General features: G+C 46.8%; 1 protein-coding gene across 7 annotated transcripts in view; it reads right to left on the bottom strand.

The window, feature by feature from the left end:
• Positions 1-26,373, bottom strand: part of IQSEC2 (IQ motif and Sec7 domain ArfGEF 2) — a 145,103-nt gene that overhangs the window by 5,459 nt on the left and 113,271 nt on the right. For 4 of the 7 annotated variants that reach the window (XM_028711390.2, XM_028711398.2, XM_028711396.2 and 1 more), the window contains 12 exons: positions 25,340-25,634; positions 24,327-24,725; positions 21,729-22,603; positions 15,894-16,055; positions 15,484-15,606; positions 11,707-11,873; positions 7,850-7,989; positions 7,617-7,742; positions 6,870-6,969; positions 6,351-6,512; positions 1,641-1,814; positions 19-68 (listed from right to left, as the gene is read on the bottom strand). In XM_028711390.2, the coding sequence (XP_028567223.2) occupies positions 19-68; positions 1,641-1,814; positions 6,351-6,512; positions 6,870-6,969; positions 7,617-7,742; positions 7,850-7,989; positions 11,707-11,873; positions 15,484-15,606; positions 15,894-16,055; positions 21,729-22,603; positions 24,327-24,725; positions 25,340-25,634 (2,773 nt within the window). Of the gene's footprint in view, positions 1-18; positions 69-181; positions 689-1,640; positions 1,815-6,350; positions 6,513-6,869; positions 6,970-7,616; positions 7,743-7,849; positions 7,990-11,706; positions 11,874-15,483; positions 15,607-15,893; positions 16,056-21,728; positions 22,604-24,326; positions 24,726-25,339; positions 25,635-26,373 lie in introns of those variants that run through there. The other 3 variants (XM_028711397.2, XM_028711399.2, XM_077921673.1) reach the window with 2 other exon arrangements.

The raw sequence follows: 26,373 nt of genomic DNA, 5'->3' as shown, positions 1-26,373 counted from the left end.
CTCCTTCAGCCCACTTACTTCAATTGTGCTGTCCAAGGATCCCACGCTGTTACGGCGGCCCCGCTTGCCTGCAACAGAGCAGGGGTTAGCCAGACCTGAACTCCACCCTGCCCCTCCCTTACAGCCAACACTCCCACTTTGGAGGGGAGGGAAAAAGGCAGCCCAGGCCAAGAGCCCCCAGCCATCCCACAACCCAATCCCACAAAGCACAGCAACAGAGCAGAGGAAGAGTTAGCAGAAGACAGGACCTAAAATACAGAGAGAGTCTCCTCCCCTCTCCCACTTCAGTCAGATGCAGCGTGGCCATGGTCTTACGGGCCTGTAGGAAGCAGGGGGCCTCTTCTGCTCTTGTGTCATTATCTGTGTCAATGTATGCCCTTGGCAGTGTCCTGCCCCCTTTTTAACACACACACACACACACACACACACACACACACACACACACACACTGGGTTTCTTCAGGCACTTCCAAGCTGTTATTTTAGGTGGGATTCAGTCACAGACCACTGCATTTGAGCTGCGCAATTATAGCTGAGTGAGAGGTCTTGTGCAACAAACCCATTTCCTGAAAAGTTCAGACTTTAGCAGTAAGGGAAGTGATAGGAAAATGTGTGGGGTAGCACTTTGCTTTGATGCAATGTCATCTAACCTCTCAAGATGGGATAGGCAGCATTAAGCAATAATCTCCCTGTGAACAAATCAGAATGCTCAATAAGCACCCTTCCTCACAATCAGGTTGGCTCCAAAAAGCAAGAGAGAGACACATCCATCCACCAAAAGCACTGAGTCACCAGCAAACAGCAGCCACCCAACCAACACTACGAATCCCAAATCCCAGGGCTCAATGTTTTTTAGTCAGATTTGTGGATTAGAATTAAAATCATGGTGGATGAAACATTATCCATACGTTACATGTTCTTTTTAGCCAGTAGAGGGAGCCACAATAATTACATTCTAGAGATGGGCTGATTTCTGGAGTGGAACCAAAATCAAGCAAAGTTTGAGAAGAACTGAGCTTTTTTAAAAAAATCTGGATGCCACCAAAACATCCATGTGAAAGACAGTGAGTCTTCAGTGGAATCAAGTGTCAAAGGCTTTTCTGGTAACCCCCTGCTCCAGTGCATTGCAAGTGGCACTGTGTGGTCGACATCAGGAAATAAAAACTAGCATGCCAAGGAGAAGGTTCAGCCTAGACTTCTCCATGGCCTGCCATTTTCCTACACGTAGGGATTTTACTTCTTCATTCAAATAAGCAACTGCCACATCTAAACCCTGAAGTGGTAGTCTCGAAAAATGCCCTACCAGAAAACTGGTATGAAGTGGCCCAAAGTCTGGAATCTACAAAAAAGGAACCCAAAATGGCTCACGAAGCTTTACTAGAGGCATGCAAAGGCCTCTAACACACTGGGGGGGGGGGCGGTCAGTGATGTCATCCCTCAAGGATGCCTGGCAAAGCCTGGCATGCTAGAAAAATCCCAAGACCTGTCACAAATTTAATTTCCTGTGGAATCTAGTGATGTTTCTTTTAAAGTTCTCATCAGCATAAACCCAGAAATTCCTTCCTTATCTTCATCCCAGCCCGAAGCCCACTAGGCTCTCCCCTCCTGGAGCCATGGAAGTCCTGACCCCCAGCCCCTCACCAGCGTCAGAGAGGTCCCGAAGGGAGCTGCTGAGGGCACTCCGCTTCAGCCCTTCTCCCACAGTGTAGGCATCCTCCAGGCTACTGCGAGTCAGGGTCCCATTCACTGCATCCTTGGGCCCAGATGAGGGGGAGGCATTGGGGCGCATCACTCCTTTTTGCTTCTCTAGCTCCGCTGTGTGTAGAAAAAAAAGAGAGAGGCAGTGAGATTTGGGGGCCATTCTGCTGGATGCTTCTCAGCCCTCCCCGACAAACAGGACTTGCTTCCAGTTTACACCAAAGGAGTTTACAAGTGATGCTTGGAAATAATAAACAAAAATCATGAAACATTTGCAGGGTTTTATCTGAAACAGGGGAAGAGAACCAGCAGCCCTTGAAATGTTGTTGGACTACAATACCCATCATCCCTGAACAGTGGGAGGCATCTAAAGAAACTGGTGTGGCTGCATAAGCAGCTTACAGATGGGCTGAGATGTAAGAAGGGCATGTATAAGAAATGGAAAATCACAAAGGTGGCGCCTTCCCTGTGGAAAACCCTCCCTTCAGATGTCAAGGAGATAAAGAACTATACAACTTTTAGAAGACATCTGAAGGCAGCCCTGTATTGGGAGGTTTTTAATGTTTGATGCTTTTTATGTTTTATATATTCTGTAAGCTGCCCAGATTGGCTGGGGAAAGCCAGCCAGATGGGTGGGGTATTAATAATAATAATAATAATAATAATAATAATAATAATAATAATAATAACAACAACAACAACAACAACCCATTTTCATATCCATTTCCATAGCAATGAGGACTAGAATCATTTAAGTATTGTGTAATGCACACAGTTCTGCTCTCAAACCCTCTTCTCACCCCCCCTTGGCTTATTACAAACCTCAATTCAGGCTAGCCTAGCAGCCTCACAATTATTTGAGTCAGGGCTTCTTTTCAAAAAATGGAAAGTGTTGCTTCCCATGAATTTCTGTTTGAAAAATGGATTGAAGGGTATTCAGTGAGTAAGATGACTCTTCCCACCGGACTGGATAGGCAGGGCCTTTCAAATCTTTTGCCTCCTCTTCCAGGGGAGGAGCCATCCTGCCCCCCAGAACTAACTGGCAGAGTTGATAATGTCATCCCACCCACCCCCCGCAAGATAAGCACAGCCATGGTGACGATGCCCAGCACAAAAACCTATGCCAAAACAGACACAGTTTGCATTTGGAAATTACATAGCACAACACTTATACTCTCATTCAAACCAAGACAGCAAAAATATGTGAATTCACACTCCAAAAGAGAATGAAGGGGATATAAGGAATGAAGCACCACTTCTTGGTTTCTCTGAAAATCTGAATTAAATTTGGACATGGAAGAAGAGTCTGGACATAACACAAATTATTGTGATGAAAAATGCTGAGCTGTGGATCAGAGGACAAGGCCCCCAACTCTGAAACCCAATGAGCCAAAGTAATGGCTACTAGGAAAACAATTTTCAACGTTAAAAAAATTGGATTAGGAACTAAGGGGTCAAAAGGCACACTCATGAAAGCTGTAAGAACCCAATTTAAATTCCAAGAAAGGAATCGATATATGACCAGGGTGCAGGACAAATAAACCCCCTGAGGAAACATTTAAACATCAGGTGGGAAGACAACAAATCCCTATCCAGACAAGGAAAAAACACTGCTAAGGGAGGCCACTTGTCTTTTGATGGTGATGGTGCTAAGTCCCTTATTTATCCCTTCCTGAAGAAATGGAAGAAAATCATGAATGTCATGCGAGAGAGGACCCACCCCAGACCAGGAACACCAAGACAGGTAAGACTTCCAGGTAGAGCAGTAAATACATTTTGGTTGATGCCCTTCTGGAAGCCAGTAAAATCCAGTGAGGTCAACCAGATCCTTTCAGCCTCCAAGCAGTCAGGTGGAAGAGGTCTGGGTGAGGATGGAACACTGGACCCTAACTGAGAAGATCCATGTACCAACAGATTCAGCAGATCTGGAAACCTTGGAGACCTGAGCTAAAATGGAGCTATAAAAATCACCTCTGCCCAAAAGGACTGAATCCTGATAAGAGGAGAAAGAACTTGCCTAATATACACCAGTACATTCAGCTAACAATACTCCTGAATGTTTTAGTACCAGCTTCTCTAGCTAAATAAGCTTCTCAACCTCTGCACAGTGGCAGGATCCTGCCATGCCATGGGGGCCAATGCAGTGCCAGCCATCTCCATACTTGAACTACCATTTGAAAGGATGTAATGGACTACTAGAAAGCTTGGAGGTTGCTGTTCCTCTTAATTAGGCAACAGAAGGAGGAAAGCATCTTCTTGTCCTTCATTCTATTTAAAAAATCTTCAAAACTCTCCAAAGGAACTATCTGTCAAAGAAAGGAATGAGGAAAATTTATTTTGCATTAATAATGTACACTTTATTTAACTGAACTGTCAACATGTAGGCAGAAAAAACAGACTAGCATATTGAGGTTGTATCTACCCTCATGCATAAGCCATAGCCAAGTTACACATACTGTACAGAAAACTACATGGAGTGTATTTCAGGGGTTGCTTAAGACAATGAGTTGAAAACTGTGAAAAGAGAGGCAACTATATATATATATTTAATAGTTAAGGAAGAAGCCTCTTGAAACTCAAAAAATGACAAGCTCATCTTGTCATTTCATCCAGCAGGGTAATTCCTCTAGGGAACTCCTAAATATCCTCATGAGGTAATTAAATAAATATCATCATTTCAGACTGTAGCTATTTAGAAGGACCAATTGTGCTTGTAAATGCCTCCACACAGAACAGGGGTTAGGGTTAGGGTTAGGGTTACACTCAAGTCATACATAAATTTTACAAAACAAACAAGTTACCCAATTGGGGGGGGGGGGGCTTTTGAATCTCATTAAAAAAAACCCTGAGGGAATTAGTGATGAGGGGAATAATGAAAAGGAAAGCTAAAACAACTTACTGGGAAAATCCCACTCAGTCTTGCAAAACACAACTGAAGGCTTATAGAAAAAGCACTGTAGCTGTTTTGGCAGAAGGAAAAGATATTTAACACCCGTAGCCAGGGAGCAGGCTGAGGGTTCAACAGGCTGGTCCTCAGTAAGCTGAAAAATTGGGCTGGCTTTTGCCAAGAAAGGGCTGTGAGGGGGGGGGGATTCACTCCTGGAGGAGCTTAAAAGAGGAGATAGGCTATTTGGTGGAAATCTGTGGGATCTCCTCATTTTATGACTTTTAGATCTCCCTTCTGTGTTTGCTATGAGGAAGGGAGTCTTTAATCTCTTTGTCAATGCAGGAGTGTACCCATGAGAGGAAAAACCCCATGGCAGAAAACATGGGCTTTGAGACCTGTGAGATCTGCCCCCTTCATGTCTCTTAGGTAAGGACCCCTGACCATTAGGTCCAGTCGTGTTCGACTCTGGGGTTGCAGCGCTCATCTCGCTTTATTGGCCAAGGAAGCCGGCATACAGCTTCCGGGTCATGTGGCCAGCATGGCTAAGCCGCTTCTGGCGAACCAGAGAAGCACACGGAAACACCGTTTACCTTCCCGCCGGAGCGGTACCTATTTATCTATTTGCACTTGGACGTACTTTCGAACTGCTAGGCTAGCAGGAGCAGGGACCGAGGAACGGGAGCTCACCCCATTGCGGGGATTCGTACCGCCAACCTTCTGATCGGCAAGCCCTAGGCTCTGTGGTTTAACCCACAGCGCCACCCGCGTCCCTCTGTCTCTTAGGTAGGTGCTTGCATTTGTACTTATGTGTAGAATGCCTTCTAGATTGGGATCTGGTTCTCTTATGACTCCTAGACCTGTGTAGAGAGCCTTTAATTTCCTTAGAAATATACCGTATTTTTTGCTCTATAAGACTCAATTTTCCCCCTCCTAAAAAGTAAGGGGAAATGTGTGTGCGTCTTATGGAGCGAATGTAGGCTGCGCAGCTATCACAGAAGCCAGAACAGCAAGAGGGATTGCTGCTTTCACTGCACAGCGATCCCTCTTGCTGTTCTGGCTTCTGAGATTCAGAATATTTTTTTTCTTGTTTTCCTCCTCCAAAAACTAGGTGCGTCTTGTGGTCTGGTGCATCTTATAGAGCAAAAAATACGGTATATTATTATCCATGACATAAATTTAGGAAATTCCCTTTTCCTGGGGAAAACCTCAGAAAGGTGTGTGGACTGAGCACTGCTGAGGACCCCACTCATGACACCTGGAGAAGGCAATATGAAATATTCCCTGTGTCTGGGGACTTTCAAAAGAGAACCCTCAGGATCCTGCCCCTCACCCATAAGGGGCTGCAGTGGGAGTGGCAGAATATCAATGAAACATGGCTCAGCAGCCATGACACCAAAAATAAAACAAAACAAAACCTGGTCTCAGCCAACTCCTACAGACAATAAACAACACAGAAGAAGCAAGAATTAAGGCAAAAGAGAAACACAGAGAAAAAAAGAACCTGCTAACTTGACCAGAAGTAGGGCAGAACTGGAGGGTGGCCCCTGGAAGAGGAGGCAAAAGACTCAAAAGGCCCTGCCTATCTAGCCCAGTGGGAGAAGTCATCCTATTCCCTGAATGTCTTCCAGTCCACTCTGGCAAACCTGGGCTGCTGGATGCTGCCCCAATGATGCCATCAGCAACCCTCATCCATTATCCCACCCGCTGCCTCCCTTCCTATCCATGTCCCCCCTCCTGTCCTTCAACAATCCCCACCCATCACTCACATTCCACACGGTACTTCTCCATCTCTTGCACTTCAGCAATGGATTCCCGCAAGTCACTGGTGAAGCGCAACCGATCCTGCAGGCTGGGGGCATTGAAGATGATCAGGACTTTCCTCTCCCCACCAGGAACAGCTGAGAGCAGTTTAATCCCGAACTGGTAATCTGGGTGGCAGAGAGTGAGATGCTGGGTGACTGTGGGCCCCACTACTCACCCTCCCCTTCAATGCGGGTAACTGGCAACACAGAGCTGAGCCCAGACAAAGGGTTTGCTCCAAGATGGGGAACCAAAACGTCTCCAGCTACAGACAAAGGCATGAGGTCCACAATAGGTCTGGGGCTGAAGGCACAACATCAGTGTGGATCACTGAGAAGAGCTCAGGGGACTAATCACAGAGAGAATGGAGAAAAGATGCTGATCTGGGAGAGCAGATAGTATGTTGTGCTGGTTGAGCCTTGGGTTCGTGCAGCAACCAGGCTTCTAGGCTCCTGTATCATGACCTATGGTTAAGAGAAACTCACATGAATTCTGGAAGAGCTGCAACTGCATCTCAACAAGAGGGAAGCTCTGGCGGAAACTGTAGGTCACAAGGATCTTCTTCTTCTGGAATATCTTTGTCACCTAAATGGTGTGAGGAGATGCAGTGGGAAAGCAAAGGATCGATGAGGAGGAGAGAGAGCAGTGAGCTAACTGTTCACTAACCCAAGCACAGTGCTCAGAATTACAGTCACCCAATTGGCTGAAACCTGCTTCTTTCCTGAGTTGCAACAGTCTAACCTACAAGTTAAGAACTTATTTGCTCTTATTGTCTGTTCAACCCGTAAGGTATTTTCCTATGGATGTTTTCAGAGCAGAGTGGGAGCTCAGAAGAAGCTTGGATGGAATGTGGCATGGATGTATAAAACAGATTCATTAATTAAATTTATCCACAGAGTCCTTTTCTTTACTATGTGGTGCTACTGACAAAAACATTTTTTTTTAAATTAGTCAGTCTCCTGCAATGGCCATGTGGCATCACAAAAGCACTGCGGGAGAGAACCAGGAGGCAGCAGACAGACAGGCAAGTATAAAGCACAGCTCAGCAGTCCTAGCTTCTTCCAAGAAATCTGGAAGATTTTTGTGACCATGTCCACAAGGTCCAACTTCACCCAGGCATGTCAAAGCAGGTACATGGTGAGGCAGCCAAATCTGCTCAAAACAAGCAACTCCATCATCTAACCCTCCCTCCACCACCAAAACCTGGTCTTAGCTCCCTGCCCTGACCTTACCACTAACAAATCGTTGAACAGGAAGACCTCCCTCTGGTGCAGCCCAAGCCTCTGTGGCCGGTTGGGGTCAGGGACCTCATACAGCTGGCAGCAGCAAACCAGGCGCCTGTGGGGCAAAGAGAGAACCTGGGTGGGACAGACAGACAGAAAATGTTAGGAGTGGAGCCAAAAAGAGGGGCAGAAACCTTCAGTAAACCCAAATCCTTCTCCTCAGACAGCCTCTTCCCACTCACCGGCTTTTTGCCCACAATCATTCGCTCCACTGCTTGGACCTGAGATACGTGGTCATCATTGGTGCGCAGCTCCCGACTCTGAATTCTCTGGTAAATCCCTACCAGCAGGTCACGGGGAATGTCCTCGCCGTTATCTACCCCTGGTGAAGCAACAACAAAAGAGCAAGTCCATAGGCTGCAGGGAAAGACTAGGCCAGATTTAAAAGCAAAAGCAGCTGATAGGTTATTCCCATGAGTCTTTGCAACGAAGTAAGCTAATAATATTATTTCATTACTGAAGACAGAGGTTGGAGGAATGAATGACTTATCTATACTAGCCAGGCTTACATCTGCTGGTGCACACAGCCTGATCACTACTGCTTTGGTCTTTCATTTGCACAAGGGGCGTAAACAAACCAGGAAGGTTAGCATTATGACTGAATGAAAGGATTGTAGTTTATTTCACCCTAACATGTCAGGTTTAATAAGCCAACAGCAAACCTTGGATCTCTTTTTAGTAAAAGCAATATGGAATGCTTGTGAAACACATATGATCTCTCCCAGAGGCTTCATATAGATGTTGAAAAGCATTAGGGTGAGGATGGAGCCCTGAAGCACCTTGCAAGTGACAGCCCAGGGGTCTGAACAGTCATCCCCCAACACCACTTTCTGGACATGGCCCCAGAGGATGGAATGGAACTACTGCATAATTGTGCCCCCAGCTCCCAAATCCCCTAGATGGTCGAGAAGGATACCATGGTCACTGGTATCAAAAGCTGCTAAGAGATCCAGCAGAACCAGGAAACAGCTTTCAACTCTGTCCCTAGGCCACAGGAGATCATCGACCAGCAGGACCAAGGCGGCTTCGGTTCCATGATGGGGTCTGTTACTATTAATGATTTATTAATCGTTTTCTAAACCATATCATGGTAATGTACAATAAATGAAATTAAGAACAATTAAAAACACAAAAACAGCAAATACATTTAAAATGAAAACAAAACCATAGAAAGCTGACATCCATGGTAAAGACCCATTTATCCAGCTAAGGAAAGCACGTTAGAACAAAAGTGTCTTCAGTTGTTTTCAGAAAGTGCAGCTAACTGGGCATTTGTTGTCTCTCAACAGGAATGCTCTTCCACAGAACAGGAACAGCCACACTAAAAACCCCGCTTTGAGTTACTGGGCACAATCACTTTTAGCCATAGAAACCACTTGAGACTTCAGTGACAAGGGCTGGATTCAGTTAAGTTGTTGCGCTAGCAGAAGCCAGCACAAGGACTCCCGCTAGTCCAATGGCACTTCGCCCCTCTCCTCCCTCCTCAGATCTGCTCAGGAGGGTTGGGAGAACCCCCAGAACAGTGTGCAGGGGGAGTAGAGGGGAGACATTTTGTCTGGCAAGCAAACATCCTTCTGCTGATGGAATGACCTCCTTAGCATGCTGCTGAATTCCACCTGAGGAGGACTCCCAGACTACGAACGTCTTCCTTTGTGGGAAGTGCAAGCCCTCCCAGTACAGATCATATACCTAATTCCTGGACATTTGCATCACAAGTAGCAATCCTTTCCAATTGCTTTCAGGACTCTGAAAAAAACAATTATTTGTCTTCAGCCTTAATTAACGATCTTCCAGATCCTGGGTCCTTTCTGATATACTAATGAAGACTTCTTGTTAGAATTATAAAGCTGATGAGTGGAATCAAGTGGGGGAACTGTGTTTACCTGAGACTGACATATTAGTAAAGAGTTTTCACTCATCAGGAAATGAATTGAATACCCAGATAACCAACATAATTAGGTCAGTATTGGCTTAGAAAACCACAGGGCTTGTGAGGTTGCCCACCTGTCCCAAGTGTGGCCTACTCTACTGAAAATGAAGGGTAGAAATGGAATTATAGAAAACATCTATGCCAAGACACAACATGTGGACTTACAGGGTCAGAAGTTGAGTGAGCTAAATCCTGAGGATTATTATATCTGTGGTGCTGCAAAAAAGTAAGACTGCACAAACAATAAAGAATAAAGCTTGCTTGCTTCCTTCCCTCCATCCATTCCTGGCCCTCCTGTACAATCTGTAAGTGCATGTAAGAGTTTTCCTTTGATCTGAAAGGTTGTCTGCGAGGGAGGTTAAGTTCACCCTCATTTTCTATGCCTTAAAAATACCACAAGGCACACTAGCAAGATGCACTTTAACTTAGGTTGTGCTTTCTTCTCATTTCAATAGGAGGGTGGTGGCTGTTCTGCTGAAGTAACCAATCACTGTTTGGTCATCACCACCATCATTATTTTTGTAGCCCATCACTGTCAGTCTAGGGAGAGAAGAGTCAGGAACAGCAGGTGCAGCGGATTGCAGAGTTCCCCTCCTGACAGTAGCATGAGGGGACGATGGAGTCTGAGAGGGAAGGAGAGGGGTCAGCCCTCCTTCTCTTCTCCTGTGCATCTGGCCAGATGGTTCGCAGCCCTGCTGGAGCCATGCCTGCTCTCCCGAGGCCCTTCTCCTGCTGCTGCCCCTGCTGAAAGGGCCCTGAGGGACCGTGGCAGGAGGAGGGAGGCTGTGGGGCTGCAGGGAGGTCCGGAGTCTGTCCTAGAGAGACCAGCCCTTCAAGAGCAAACAAGGGCCTTCCTGCAAGGGGTCCCCTTCCCCCCTTTCCTGGGAGTGCTGGAACTGGCCTTTCAGGGCCCCAACACCTGCGCAGCTGAGGGACTCGCTGCTGCTGCGGGAGTCAGGACAAACCCCAGGGCCCCTTAGCACAGGTGCCCAGTGACTCCTCTGATGAGTCTGCAGAAAGATCCATCTCCAAAAACAAGATTCCTCTTGAGAAATGCCTTTCCGCCTGTTCAAACCTTTCCCCCAGAACATCCAGAAGCCTTCCAGGCTGTAGGCTAGGGGTCCCCAAACTAAGGCCCGTGGGCAGGATAAGGCCCAAGAGACTCGTTTATCCGGCCCGCGTGAACCCCGCCACCCGCTCTTACCGACGCTGCGCTGTGCAGCTGCCCACTTTCGGGTCAGAGGAGCACCAGAAATAGCTTGTGCACATGCGCAAGCGTTATTTCCGGTGCACATCCGGGTTGGAGGAAGCCCATGCACATGCGCACAAGCTATTTCCAGTGCTTTTCCGACCTGGAAGTGCAATGCAAATAGCATGTGCGCATGCGTATGGGCACACGCTCCCCTGCCCTCCGCGCGATCAACGCTGGAGACACCGGCCCAAGGCGCGATAAGTTTGCTGACCCCTGCTGTAGGCCGAAAAACAAAGAACAAAGGGCCCAGAATATGGATGCTGGGAGGAGGGAAAGCAGAGCTCTATGGAGCTGGGAGAAAATGAGAACCCGGTAGGAGTAGCGGAAGGGAGCAGAAATAGGGTAAGGAGCAAACAAACAAAGGAAAAATCCCTTCCCAGTTGGCGTTTCCGCCTCTTCTCTTTTGCAAAACAGCCTGCCAGTGGCTTGCAGGAAGCTGAACTGGAGAGAAAGGGTTTATCCTGTGCCAGGTATAGTCTCCAAAGAGTTCACTTCCTGCCAGTGGTGAAATGAAACTGGGATGACTTCTGGGATTTTTCTGTCCCTGGAAAATCGGGACACTTGGAATGTATGCTACAGATCTCTCTCTGGCTTCTGAGATTTTAGCAGGCATTGTTCGTGCACCTGCAAGCTGCCTTTTTCGCCACAATGGCAAGAAACCTGTTGGGTTTAAAACACACATGCGCGCGCGCACACACACACACACACACGCACACACGGCTTTTGGGAAGCTGCATTTTATGCTTGACACATTTTGTGCTTTCCCTGAACTCCCAGGGAAGTAGGAGACTCCTTTGGGATTCCAACCATGTGATCATGAGGAGCCAAGCGCAAGAGACAACGCTGTTCTTGCTTACCTCGCAAATTTTTGATGAAGTCATCCAGCTTCATCTTCCTCTCCGCCTTGACACTGGGGCTGTACATGTCGGTATTAAGGAGGATGATTGCAAAAGCCAAGATGAAGATAGTGTCTGGATTCCGGAACTGGCGCACCAAGGGGGCATTGCACACACAGTAGCGCTGGCTGAAACGAAATGCAGTGGAAGTCAAGGCGAAAAGAAAGCACAAAAGGCCAGAGGAAGAGAAGAGTCAGAAGCAGCTCAAGAGATTTTGCTGCTGAAGGTGAGTGGTTTCCTCGGGGTTTAACCGTCAATCCCTCTTACCAGTGAACTCTGGAAACTGAGCTCTGTGAGGGATATGGGGGTCCCAGGATCCTACAAGGGGGTTTTTAGAGGACTGAAAGTAAAAGCCATTATCTAACCATTCTGGGTTCTAAATTAAAAATAGTACCACCCCCCCCAAAAAAAATGTATAATTCATACTGAGGCAGGAAGTTCTAAAATTAAAGGGGTTCATTGGCTCTCTTATTCTATTTTCAAATTATAAATATGTATGAAAATTCCACATCCCATTATGGAAGAATACAACTCACAGCTACTACATTCATTTACAGGCAGCCTTCTAGTCATATAAATAGCAGGGTTGCACACTCTAAGCTGGATTAATCAACAGATTCATTACCAAAGGATTAAGCTGATTTACTGGTGGAGCCCAATTTTAAAATCGATGAAGCTGAAAATTAAAAGACATTCTTTGTTTTTTGAGGTTGTTTTGGTGCTGGAGCATTACTATAATATGGAACAAAAAAAGAAAAATATGGCCTTTTCTTCTAACAATTAACAGTAGCTTTTCTTTATTAAAACACAAGTTCTCTCACATTCTCTTCAATATCACAATTAAAAAACTCATATTACAAATGTTTTGTAACAGGCTAATGTATGTAACTATGAGCAGGTAATTCACTGATTAATCTATTTAGAGACATAGGTAGGATCCAGACTGAGTTAGTTGCACTTGGTTTCCAATGAAATAAATGGGACTTAAGTCACAACTAATTTGTCCCATTTTTCAATGGGTACCAAATTCAATTACTTAGGGCTTATCCACGTTTTAGTTTGTGTTGTGATTACTAGGGACAGGTCCGTGATTTGCAAAGATGCTATTTCTATTTCAGGCAGTCCCTATAGTCAATGATACATGAAACTTTAAGGAATGGCAGGAAGATCTATCTAAGTTTATTTGGCAGGAGAGAAAACCCAAGATAAAACATAAGATTATGATTGATAGCAAAGAGAGAGGTGGTTTCGCCCTCCCTGACTTACAATTGTATTTTGACACATCATGTTTATGTTGGTTGAAATAATGGATTTTACTAAAGGACAGTTATTTGCTGGATCTGGAAGGGCATGACCTAAAATTGGGATAGCATGAGTGCCTGTGGTACAGGAAGGCTAGAATATATAAGAGCTTCTCAAATCATATAATCAGAAAAAAATCTTTATAGGGTACGGGGAAAATACAAAAACCTATTAGAAAGAAAAACACCAATGTGGTTGTCACCAATGGAAGCTCTGGCACGGGAAAAAATTAACACAGAGACAAATTGGAGTACATATAGAGACTTGCTAACTGTTACCAGGGAGGAATATGAATTGAAACAGTAAGGAGAGGTAAAAGATCAGGTGACAGATTGGTTAAGTTACCATCAATTGCATGCAACTTTTAAGTTAGACAAAAAATATGGATTTGCAGGACAGAGTTCACAGTTTGAAAAGGTGGTATTAGGATCCAGGGTCAAGTCCTTAAATACTACTCAGTCAGATTTACAGCCTACCCACTTTGGCCAATGCTCTGCAGTCTTAACAGACAATGGGGTGAAAGAGGGCACCTCCTGCTTGTGCCTGCCCATCACGTACTGCTTTGTCAGGCTCATATACGCATGTACAGCCACACACATATTCCCTGTCCGCTCTTTCTTGCAGCAGATGGATGGAGTGGGTGGGATACATGCAAACGGAGATGTATGCGCATATATGACCAATCAAAACAACAGCTTTTAAACGCTGTAGAAAGGGATCTAATTAAGCTAGAAACTTACTCCAGCTCCACATAAGTCAAAATTTATACACCAGAGTCAGCACATAAACCTGCCCATTTAAGTGTTGAATGGTTTATTTAGCTATCCTTCAAACTCTAGTGTTTTTCCTCTTAAATTTTCTGATTACTGTTCTGGAAATGGTTTATCCATTAATTATGAAAAATCTAAAATCTTAGTCTTCGAAAGAAGATTCTCCCAGTCTAAATGGGTGCTGGATGGCCATAACCTTGAACAGGTAAAATACTTCAGTTACCTAGGGCTCACATTCCATCATACAGGATCTTGGAAGCACCATTGGCAAACCTCCCTTCAAAAGGCGGAGATTACAAAGCTAGCCATACATAGATTCTTCTTCACAAAGGGCGACAAATATGTTCCAGCAGCCTTAAGGGTTTTCAACGCAAAGCCCGTTTTCCAACTCCTGTATGCAGCAAATGTCTGGCATAATGGGGACCTGCCAAAGCTAGATGGCTTTCAGGCAAAATTTATACGATCTCTGCTGCAGGTATCTAACTGCGTCCCCAACTCCGTACTTCTGTTGGAAGCTGGTGAATGCCCAATTTCAGCTAGAGCATGGTGGGCTGCCCTAAAACATTGGCTCAGGATTTCAGTGTTTAATCTAGGGAAGGGTCTGTACCAACATTTGACCAATGAGGAATTTGTCAGCAAATGGCAGAAAACCATGGCTAAAAAAGCCACCTCTCTTGGTCTATCTCCCCCCCCAACTGTATTACCTGGGCTATGAAGGCGCCCAAAAGGTTTTAAAGCAAAGATTATGGGACAATGCACACAGTGACTTGCGATCTCGGTCACACGCAGTCTGTAGTCCACTGGCAGCAGGAGTTCAATATGGGTATGTCTTTGAGTTAACATCTTACATCAAAAACCTGACAGTACCTAACTATCGAAGGCTTTTCACCAAGGCCAGACTGAATGTCTTCCCCTCTGCAGTGCTGGATGGTAGGTTGAGAGGAGTTCCCTACCAGGACAGACTTTGCTCGTGTGCTCAAGACATCGATTCCATAAATCATATTTTGTTACATTGTGCGAAGTATGAGCAGGCCAGGGCTGAACTGATACTACCCTTGCTGGTGCCTTTCCCGGGAAAGTCAGAGGCTCACTATGTCAGGTTCCTACTGGAAGACCGGACAAAAGCTAGAACGTTGGCAGTGGCAAAGTTTTTATCGGTGGTTGCAAGAACAAATGAGCCCTATATTCCAAACAAAGTGCTTGATTAACCTGGAGGTAGGCTGTATGAACTCTGTATTGATTTGTAATGTTTTGTTGGTCTCTGAACCGTAATAAAGATTGTTGTTGTTGTTGTTTTTCCTCTTGCTCATAGTTTATTTCAACAAAAACAAATTCAGTGTTCCATCTAAATATATATAGGAATCGTTGCTAACAGTAAAAAAATTATTTACATGCCCCTTGGTCCAGGATAATTCAGGCACTATATGTTGTAGCATCACAGTACAACCACACTCTTACTGCAGTGATTAACCAAAGATATTCTGGGACAGAACCACATGCTCCTCATTGCCCATGGCTCGATCTGTAGGCCAGGCTTCCTCAACCTGGTGCTCACCAGGTGGGGTGTTGGACTCCCAGTAGCCAACATGGTGAGAGCCAAAGGATGATAGGGAGTTGTACTGCTCAAGAAGGAAACCTTGGAAAGATGGCAGCACCTCCAACTTACCTGAAGGCCTCAACGAGGCGCTCCACTTTCTGTGCCTCGCCTTGCACCCGAATGTGAGACTGGAACTTTCGCAAAGCATCATCCAAGTCCATGTTGGAGAAGTCCATCTCGTCTACCACACAACTGTAAGGCAAGAGAAGACAGACAGTGACACACAGCAGCAAGGGGGGGGGGGGGAGATATGCTGGCCTGACATGTGTCAATCCCCAGCATCTAGGGATTCCTGTCCCAAACCCTGGAGCACCATTGCTAGAGAGATGGCTTATGACTTTGTGTAAGGTAGCTTACGGTGTTTCTACTACTTCTCTCTCTTTTAAAAATGTGACTGTGAGCCTTGGGGAACAGGATGAGCTATAAAAGTTAAAACCGTGGTGAGGGGGAGGGGGAAGGAATCAAGCAAAACTCCTTACTCCAGTACGTCCCGGTTGAACTGCTTTTGCCGGTTGCCAAGAAATTCACCAATCATCTGCCGGCTCAGCCCTTTCCGCTCCAGGATAAAGCGCGCCACGCCAACCGGTGTGTCTGACAGGAAGCCTCTCTCAATCAAATACTGGATTCCCTTCTCTGGTTTCCTGCCGGTGGGATGAGAAGGAACCTTTATGCACACCTGGAACCATTTTCACCTGGAGCCCACTTCCCCCAGCTCAGTTATACAGGGCAGAACACCTATTTCATCATCATCACCATCATAGTTTATATACCGCCCTATACCTGAAGGTCTCAGGGCAGTTCACAGAAAAGATCACAACATATATAATCAGAATAAAAACAACAACCCAATACCCCCCCCCCCAAAAAAAGAGCCACATTTTAAAAAGGTATAGGATGTCAAACAGATCAACCAGAGGCCTGGTTAAAAAGGAACATTTTTGCCTGGCGCCTAAAGGTGTGTAATGAAGGAGCCAGGCGAACTTCCCTGGGGGGAGCATTCCACAGACGGGGAACCACTACAGAGAAGGCCCCATTCTCATGTTGCCACCCTCTGGACCTCTTAAGGAAGAGGCACACAAAGGAGAGCCTCAGAAGAAGATATCCGGGTCCGGGTGGGGTGGGGGAGCTTTGCCAGGGGACCTAAACCCACATGTTCCAGGCAGAGGACAGGACTGCAGAAAGGACCCGGCCTGGTATGGTTTCTATATGCGCTTATCTGGAGTGGGATGAGGACGGAAACAGGTGAGGGAAGGCGACTAAATTACCTAATGTGTCTTGTATTTACTGCTTTTAGTCAACGGCTTTTGCAGACTACTTAACGGCTCTTTTCTCCATTTGATTCCACTTCAGCCTTCACATTGCCATTTGGTTATGTGCACACATAATTTCTCTTTAAGTAAACAAGAACCATTTTCAGGGAGTTTTAACAGAGAATTGGTTTTTAAAAACCAAAATTTCCTCTCCTGCAGTCTGAAATGGCACTGCCCACCATCTTTTTCTGTCACATGCTTATAGGTTCAAGTTTCAGTACTGAATTCTTCCAGTGGCCACAAGATGTAGGCAATACTGTTCCCCATCAACCATGTCTCCCCACACCCCAATAAATATGGAAAAGAGGCAAAAAGAGGTCATGGGGCCTGTTTGTGTTTGTGTGTTGGGATACAACTTAACATCTGGGTCCCAAAGAGAAAAGTTTGTCTCAGCCTCATTTTGGTTTACCAGTATTTTCCAAATAGCATAAGTAATGAGGGAAGTGTTAATTATGAGGCATTGATACGGCACAAAAGTTGCTCTAGGTGTGCTGGAGAGCAGATGCCCCTGCTGGATGATATTGGACCACGGACTTCCGGGGTGGCGCCATCGGCAATGGCGGATTCCCTCTGAATTGGAGGGACTAGCTCAGCGCGAAACGGGTCTTGCCCGCTACGGCAAAGCGGGGACCCTTTAAAAATCACAGGCGGATGAAGCCTGTGACCATGGGACTCAGCAGGCACCTTTAGCGCCCCCCCAACCCGCAAAGGAACCCATTAACGGGCTCCGAAGCGAAGAGGGGGAAGTGGTGCGGTGCTGTGAGTCAACTGCTATTTCCGTTGGAGCGAAGCCACATAACCGTTGCCGGAGAGCGCTGCCTTCTTCTTGGGACAATTTGGCTTCTAAAATAATCACCCGTGAGTACTTAAACCTGGAATAATTGGACTTTAAATAAGGATTTGCAAGCAGAAAGAAATTGGTCTTAAAAAGAATTTTTTTCAATTTGGTACTGAGACGGGAAGGTCTAAACAGGAAGTCAGCCTTCTGTTTCTTTGTAGTCTGAATAAAGCAAAGACAACGTAAACTAGAGCTCAGAAAGTCATTTCTAAAGGATTGGCTTTCATCATCTAAATTTGTTGAACTTTATTTCGGTAGCAGGAGAACCTGCAGAAGTGAATTTAAAGTAAAGTAACTTTCCATCGTCCTGATCCTGGAGCGGGGTGTCAGGACTGACGTTTGAAGCTCATTGACCAGTGTGCCTGCTGTGTGCCTTTTATAAAACAAATGCCCTACTGGAACAATTACATGAGGAGACAAATTTGATGACTGACTCTGTTAGAAATTTTAAACAGGCAGTGGGAAATCTTAAACAGGCAGTGGGAAATTTTGACCAGGCAGTGGGAAAGTATATGGAACCCACCCAGGAATTAAATCAGGAGTGTGTCCTGACAGAACAGATGAGAGAAGAGGATGCTGTTGAATCCTGGGCGCCAGAGTTGGAGGGAGCTGTGGACCTGCAGGAACATGAGCCTTTGGACTTGACAAATGAACTTGGAAAAAACCAGACTTGGGAAGATAAAGTTTGGACTGGTTTGGAAATGGGGGGTTGGATTGACCCCCCTGTGCAGGCATATTTGGACTTCCTGAGTCTGGCAATGGGCCGTGAGAGGTTTGGAGCTGTGGGGGCTTTCAATTTTGGAAGGATCTTGAAACATGTTGTTAAACATCATATGGAGTTGAGTTTGGACTATAGAAAAGGGGCAGATTTATTGAAAAGGGTCAAAAACATTACCAAGCTGGAGTTCCCACAAGTGAAAGGAGAATATGAAGAAGAGCTGCGGAAGGGACATGGAAGAGACTTAAGGACCTCGGATATAAGGTTACCAGGTTAATGCGCCAGATCAATGGGATAAAAAGGACTGACAAACCCGGGACCAGGAGAAAGGGACGCTGGATGAAGATTGGATTGTCTTTATTTCTTTTTTGTTTTGTTACTAAGATTGTTCTATAAAATTGATGAATGTTAGAAGGATGTTGAAATGAAACTGCATGGCTCTAGCAAAAATGTTTAAAGAATTAGGAAAGAATATTATGGTTATTAGAAGTTGGTAAGAATAAGACTTAAGCTGTAAGTTTGAAGGTTGTTTACAAGATAAGATGATATTAGATTAAGGTGACATTATATTATTTTAAGATTAAATAAAGAGGGGAAGGATTTGCTGAACTAACAAATTGAACTGGAATACAAAAAGGGAGGTGTGAGGAGGTCCAGGAAACAAGCAAATGAAAGAAAGTGATGGAAAGATGGAATTGTTTTACTATTTTTTTTTCTTTTTTTCTTTTTTCTTTTTTTCATTTTGTAAAATTCTAATAAATATCTTAAAAAAAAAAAGATATTGGACCACGGTGCAATCTCTCCAGAAATGAGCACCTGCAATGGCAAGTCCCATGAAGCAAGCTCTGGCACTCATGCCAACGCAGCAAATTCTGAGCCATGATTAAAAGCCGCCAAGTGGGAGGCGGCAACTGGATTTGACTTGACAGGGCAGTCACATGAGAAGTTCCTGCTCATTACAATGGGGCTCCCAGCAGAGAACGCCCTGATGGACAGCAATCTACCTCGACTAATGGGGGAGGGGGTGTTACCATTCTGGGTTTTCTGTTCCCAGTACCAAAGCATATTGAGTGGGCCTCATTCTAATCCCTCTTCTGCCAGGCAAACCATCTGCAAATGAGCAGGGTTTGTCTCCCAGGGAGGGAGGGTACGCAGCTACCTCAGCTTGGCACTTTGCCCCAAGGATTCAACGTGAGTCATGACTCCAGCTGGTTAATATGTTGTGATGGCTGCCTCCCAGCCCTCAAGAGCCTGCCTCCTGCCAGTGGAACAGATGCTGTCTTGCTCAGTAGCAATTAAATTACCAAGAGCAACAGGAAGCCAAGATCTGAGCCTTCCCCGCCCCCTTCCTTGGCCCAGAAGACCAGTGTGAACTGCAGGGAGTTATCAACCAGTTGGGAGAGGTGGAAGGGAAGGGGGCTAGGACCAAGGGGGGCACAGGCAGGCTATTAAGCTGCCCCCTTGCTACTGGCTGTGTTACAAGTGCCTTTAATAACAGCCTGACATGCAGAAATTTAAGCATGTGGAAGTTTCCCCCATCACTTAGTTCCATGACAAGAGGTGGGGAAAGTTTCACCTGCTTACATTTCTGCATGTCAGCCTGTTATTTGGTGGAGCACCTCTGCCCAGCACCGTGAGATCAACAGGAGGGGTCCTGCTTGCAGCTCCACCACGGAGTGCAGTTCAGCGTGGAGACCTGCAGCAAGGCCTTCTCTATGGTGGCACCTCAGTTATGGAACTCCCTCCCAACCTTAGAAGCAACAATGGCTCCAGCCTTTCTTGTGCCTTTGAAGGCAATGTTTACTTTTATTCTTTCTTCCACATTAATTGTCATCATTTAATATTGGTGTTTAAACTGCATTATTATCATGGGGCATTTTAAAAATATTGTTTTGTTAATAAATGGAAACCAATTTGTGAGGAAAACCAGTATATAAAAGCTTTAAGGTGAATAAATAAAGGCACAGAAACATGGCCAATAAAAAAGGAGGGTAATGCGAGGCAGAAATAGACAAAATGGAGCAAAAGCCTTCCTGAGGTGGCTCATAGTTACAACGTAAGATTTTTGCAAAACGGGAATTTCAACCGGATTTCAGCACCTGAACTTCCCAGTCTCTAAACTGACCCCAAATTTTCTGCCTGGGCCTCTCTGCCAATATCCAAGCACCTGGCCTGGCCGTCCAAAAGTCAGCAGCAACTAATCAGTCTCTCTCCTCCTCCAACTGCCTGTTTCTGCCAAATATTGTTTGGGTTCAGCCTGTTAGCTGAGCCTGGAAGGAGAGGAGACGCACACAAAGAGAAACCGTCCTCAGTTAGAGGAACTGTGCCATCTTGATGCTTGTACATTGTGGTTGCCCAGCAATTTCATCAAAGTTATTATTGTCAAGTCCATGCACACTGTTCCCCTCCAACATCCAAATTCTGCAAGCAGGAAACCCCAAACCACATGACCAATAGGAGTTATTCAGTGTGAGCCTATCTGTTCACATTTGCATCTTAAGTTTCTTCCAATTATTATTTTGGCAAAACACAAAAAGGGGAAGCCAGAGGGGAAGGGGTGGGACAAAAACCATGGCAACTAGGAAGTACTGAGAAATTGTTGATGCCCCACAGTAAATGATGTGCTTGAGCAACCCCACAACACCCCCCCCCCCAGGGTGAAACAGAATATCCAGAGATCTGGTCATTTCCCCTACTGCCTGGCTGTATGCCCTGCTTGCTCAGGGTGGGGGTCAGCTCAGGGGAAGAGATGCTCATGAGGGAAAGGGCTATCAATGGCTACTAGTCACGGTGGCTTTGTTCTACCTCAACTGTCAGAGGCAACAAGCCTCCGAATATCAGTTGCTGGGAATCACATGTGGGGAGAAAGCACTGTTGACGGCAGGTCCTGCTTGCAAGCTGCCCACAGGCCACTTTGGCTACAGGCATCGTTCCTCCACTTGCACGCATTCTACTCCTGTTTGGCTGCATATACCTGCAGCACCGGGGGGGGGGGGGTAAATAGAAAAATACCAGGAATGGCGGGAAAGAGCTGGAGAGTCCTCGTGGCTCATGAGGAGACCCTCCCCGGAGCCTGAAGAGGATGTCTGTGAAGGCAGAGGAAGCCCCAGAGAGACCAGAGGCACAGAAGGGTTTTGTTTAGGCTGCTCTGCCTGCCCGCCTAACAGCTGACGTGCGGGGTAGTACCACCGCCGCCACTTTCCCTCATGCTTTCTCTCATGTCCTCCAGCTGGCCTCAGACCTTCAACTCTAGTTGAAGAGAGAGTTGTGTGGAAAGAGTGCAGGAGACAGAGCTGTAGAGCAGGGGGAAATAGGCCCAACAGAGCCTTCTCCGTAATAAGCCCACTGCTTCCTTGTAAGGCCCAACGCTTCCCCCCAAAATGGCTACCCTTCTACTACTGCAACTTCCATGGGCACCTCCCCATGACTCCGCCCAAGCATCTCATACTTGTTGAAGAGATTGAGGCCAATGCGGTATTGGCGACGCTGCACAACATCGTTGTTGAAGGCAGGAGAGTCCCAGCTGTGCCGCGTCTCCCGCTGGTAGGTCTGTTTGCAGGGCCCCCCGGGAGCCGAGGAGGCAGGTGGGGCTGGCGGGGGAGGGTCGCGCAGGCTGTCGCGGGAGGAGGAGCCCGAGCTGCAGTTGATGGTCTCGTTGGAGTTGGTGGTGCTGTTGAGGCTGTCGTTGTCCCCATCAGAGTTGTCCGGCGGTGGAGGTGGGGGCAGGCGCCCAGGGACTTGAGGGGGCGGTATTGGCAGAGGAGGGGGTGGCTGGTTTTGTTCTGGGTGATAATGCCGGTGTGGGTGTGGGGAACGGGTGGGTCCGCCAGCGTGCTTGAGGGTGCCATGGGGACTGCAACCATCTTGCTCAAATATGAGACCCCTATTGAGAGAACCTCGATCGGAGCGGTCGCTTAGATCCACTGAGCTGTCGCTGGGAGGCTCGATGGTGAGCAACGGGAGATGGGCCCCGCGTAGTCGATAGTCCCTGCATTCCATACAAGGCGTGCTGCGTCGGCTGCCACCGTTCTCGCGGCTGTCCTCTCGCTGTGGCCCACCCCAGTACTCTGGCCGTGGTGGTGGTGGGATTGGCACGGTGGTGGGCTCAGGTGGGTCAGTGCTGGGTGGGCGCTCCAGAGAGATGGGCGACGTGGGAGCTCCTTCATCCAGGTACAGCGTTACATCGCTGAACGAAGTGGCAGCACTGTCCCCCTGCTGCTCCTTGGACTCACTCTTTTCCAAGGAAGGTCCGCCAGCCCCTCCCTCCTGTCCCAGTGGGTGGCAGTTCAAGGCTTCGTCAATCGACTCTGCCAAAGACTTCACCTGTTGGAAGGCACAGAAGGAAGTTAGCCAGGAGGGATTATACTCAGGGCTTTGTAAGAAGAAAATGGGGGAGGGGGAGGAATGGAACCAAAAATTGTTGCATCAAGGAAACCCACCTTCTGTGCACTATACAAATTAAGCATCTATTCAAAAATCAAATCACACTTTGAATAATCTTTTACAAAGCATGCTACAATTGCAGGAGGCCAAATGCAGTATTCTATCATCGCACAGGACATGTAGTATTGTAGAAAAATAGAAGTTTATCCATTTATCAAAATCAGTTAAAGACAACAAAGGAAACACAATACACAATTTCATATGCAGGCTGCAGTTTGGGGCTCTACCACGCCAGAACCTTTGAGCACGGCTGGGGGACTGCCTTCTATGCCATGGGAGGGAAAAGGAATTAAAATGTGAGTTCTACAGAAGTGTTTAATACAGCATCATATTATCCAGCAATGCTGGATAATGGCTTTGGCCATGAACCTACTATAATGTATAAAAGAAAAACAATATGAAAAGAAACCAATAATTAAAGTCCCTTCCCTTTTTCAGGGAACAGAAGCTAACTAACTAAGAGGAAATTCTTCACTAATTCCCCCAGCTGTACTGAGATACAAAAAGTGCAAGGAGGAGAGTTTTAATCGAAGGCAAATAGACCTGAACATCCTTAATAGTGCTGTTCCATAGTGAACAGGCAAATGGTTAAATCATCCTCCAATACCAACACCACACCGCAAATCAGATCTAAAAAAAATGAAGAATATTGCAGAAAACATTGGGAAGCAACAGTATTACAGCAGAAAGAAAACACCAGCACAGAAAATGTAAGTGTTTAAATATTAGTTGCATCCTCTACCGATTTTGCATTGGGTTTTTTTCTTAGGATACCTTTTTGGAGTCAAAAGCAGGATACAAGACTTCCTAATAAAATTAACCCAAACTAGCAAGCGACCAAAGCCTGCTTTCAGAGTTACAATCCAAGAGAACCCAAGAAGTTCAGAGCAGATTCACTCCTTACACACCCAGAATCCTCTTTTACCCCAAACATGCATTTGGGGACCCATTTCTTAATCTTTGCAGGGTGGTAGTTGTGACCAACCTTAGATCAGGCCACGACACATTAGTGGGTCCCGACCCAACAGGTGAAGACCAGTGGCTATACCACCTGCATGTCTTTCCTTGTATCTCTCTTTTTCCTTTCAATGAAATCTGAGAAGAGCTTTGGTTATGCCCTGATAAAAAACAGGTACCCCCAGTGCTGGCACTCAGTGCGTTTGGAATTGTAGAGTTGGAAGGGACCCCAAGGGCCATCTAGTCCAACCTCCTGCAATGCAGGAAACTGAACTAAAGCATCAGTGGCCACCTCTGCATAAGAACCTCCAGTGAAGGAGAACCTACCACCTTCCAAGGGAGCCTGTCTCACGGTCAAACAGAAAGTTTTCCCTGATGTTTAGTTAGAATCACCTTTCACGTAAATGGAAGCCGCCAGATTTGTTTAAAACTTGTTATTATTGGATCCCGGGAAGCTGAATTCACAATGGTGGTAGGGCAACAGAGGGGATTTGTGAAGGGCTGATGAAAGTCCATGGGGCGGGGAGGGGGGAGCTTGAGGTCATGACTAAGCAAAGGAACCAAGAGAACAGCCAAAGGGGTTGTTGAAAGGTCTTCGCTGGGCAAAGGAAAAGGCAAGGGTGGCGTACAGTTTGGCATAGCCTACCTGCTTGGAGAAGGAGTCCTCTAGCTCAGTGATGTCATTGCAAAAGCCTCCAGAAGAGGAATGCAGGGAGCTGCCATCCAAGCCAGCTCGGCAGGAGCCACCGTAGGGTAGGCCACGGTCCAGCAGATGAGGTCGAGCACCAGCCATGGTCCCCTCATCCAGTGAGGCTGGCTTGCCTTCAAAGTAAGGGGCATTCTGGGCCTTGTCGAACTCCTCAAAGGAGTACTGCATTCGCATGTTGGAGAGGATAATGCGCCGGGACATGCGGCTCTCAGACGCCGAGCTTCGCAGACGCTCAAACTTCTTGTTCATGCGATACTGGCGAAAGGCTGTTTGGATGGTGCGAGCTGCTCGCCGGCTCAGGAAATAGCCCCCATACTTCCGCTCCAGCATCTCCACCTGCAGGAGGCAACAGAGGAAGAGTGGTGGTGGTGAGGGCAGGGATTTAGGCAAGGGAGTGGAGGAAATAATTTGGATTAAACAATGAGTTCTATGGAAAAGAGAGATGGGCAGCTTGGGAGAGACCTCGTCAGCAAAGGAGGGGGCAGGATTCTAGAGGACCACGGGCAAGATGCCACAGCAAAGGACAGCGCTTTCACTTTCATCCCCTAGAACATATGAATCAGCCTCCTGCTGAGTCAGACTACTGGGAAATCTCTTGTCTAGGGATGGGGAACCTGTGGCCCTCCAGATATTGTTGGACTCCAAATCCAGCTGGCCCCAGCCAGGATGCCAATGGCCAGGGATAATGGGCGATATATTCCAGCAACACCTGGAGGCCTACGAGAAGAGCAAAGGCTTGCAATGGCCTCAACTTTCCTGACTGCACTGTGCCAAGTAAGAATGGCAGTAGAAGCTGGTCTAGTTGGCCTCAGTAGGCCTCTGGCTCTCATTTCTGAAATCATCTGGCCCTAATCATGGAGACAAGTGGCACACATTAGATTGCCCTGGGCTTCTTGCTATAGATGGGGTTCCTGGCCTTATAAAATGTGCATGCTGAAGACAACAATTACCTTTTTGTCCTGGAGGTCTGTCGAGAGCTCATAGCTGTCTGACAGTGCCTTGGAACGCTTGCTGTCTTCCTCTTCCTGCTTTCTCAGCGCCACACTGGCTGGCTGCAGCCGAGCACGCTGAGCCCACGGAATGCCTGGTGATGGAGTGTGACAGACAGAGGAGGACGATGAAGAGGGTGCCAAATCGTAGTGCTCAATCTTGGTCACCTCAGGGGTACAACGATATGGAGGCTGACTGCCCAGGCTGTCCACTATAATAGTGCCTGCCTCACTTCCAGGCGGGTCTCCTTCCACGCTGAAGAAAAAAGGAAGAGAGATTCAACAAACACTGGGGAAGACTGGGGAAGAAGAGAAGCCATGCTAGGTTTGAGAAGGGCCTCTGGATGCCTTGCTTTCTCCCTATATCCAAGGCCGACCTTACCAGGAGGCAGAGTGAGGCATCTGCTGAGCCAACTAAGCTCGCTTGCTGCCTCCAGGTGCAGGGGAGAATGCTGCCCCACTGCCAGCATCAAAGTCAGATGCAATTGCTAGTCTGGTTTTCTTTATATGCAGTGGTTGTTGGAGGGCAGGCAGGGCAGGGATGCCATCTTGTCTTTTGCCTCAGGCAGCCACATTTATCTGGCTGGCCCTGACCCACCTCTGAAATGGCGACCTCTGTGGTGCCAGCCTGCTGCCCCAGCACTGTCAGAGAGAGAGCGGGAAGGTGGCAGTAGTAGTCTTGGCTGGTAGCTAGCTGCCCATTTAAAAAGGGAGCAGAGGAAGCAGAAAGGGAACGGAATCGTGCAATATAGTTCCTTTCCTGTTTTGCCTCAGATCCTTTTTTAAAATGGCATTATTTAAATGCTGTTGTCTGATCTGGTCTCTTATCAAAACCACCAAGTTGGATTTTAAAATGCATTTACTCCCCTCTGATTGCCCTTTAAAATCTGAACAGTAGCTCTGCACAGCAGTTTCAATGAGAGAGAGAACCGGTAGCTCCAGGAGCCAACAGAGGCTCATCCCTGAGCTGCGGGTGTGTGTGTGTGTGTGTGTGT

This window comes from Podarcis muralis, chromosome 17 (genome assembly GCF_964188315.1).
Source record: "Podarcis muralis chromosome 17, rPodMur119.hap1.1, whole genome shotgun sequence".
NCBI lineage: Eukaryota > Metazoa > Chordata > Lepidosauria > Squamata > Lacertidae > Podarcis > Podarcis muralis.
The sequence above is the reverse complement of the archived record's forward strand: the minus strand, read 5'-3'. Positions and strand labels throughout refer to the sequence as shown.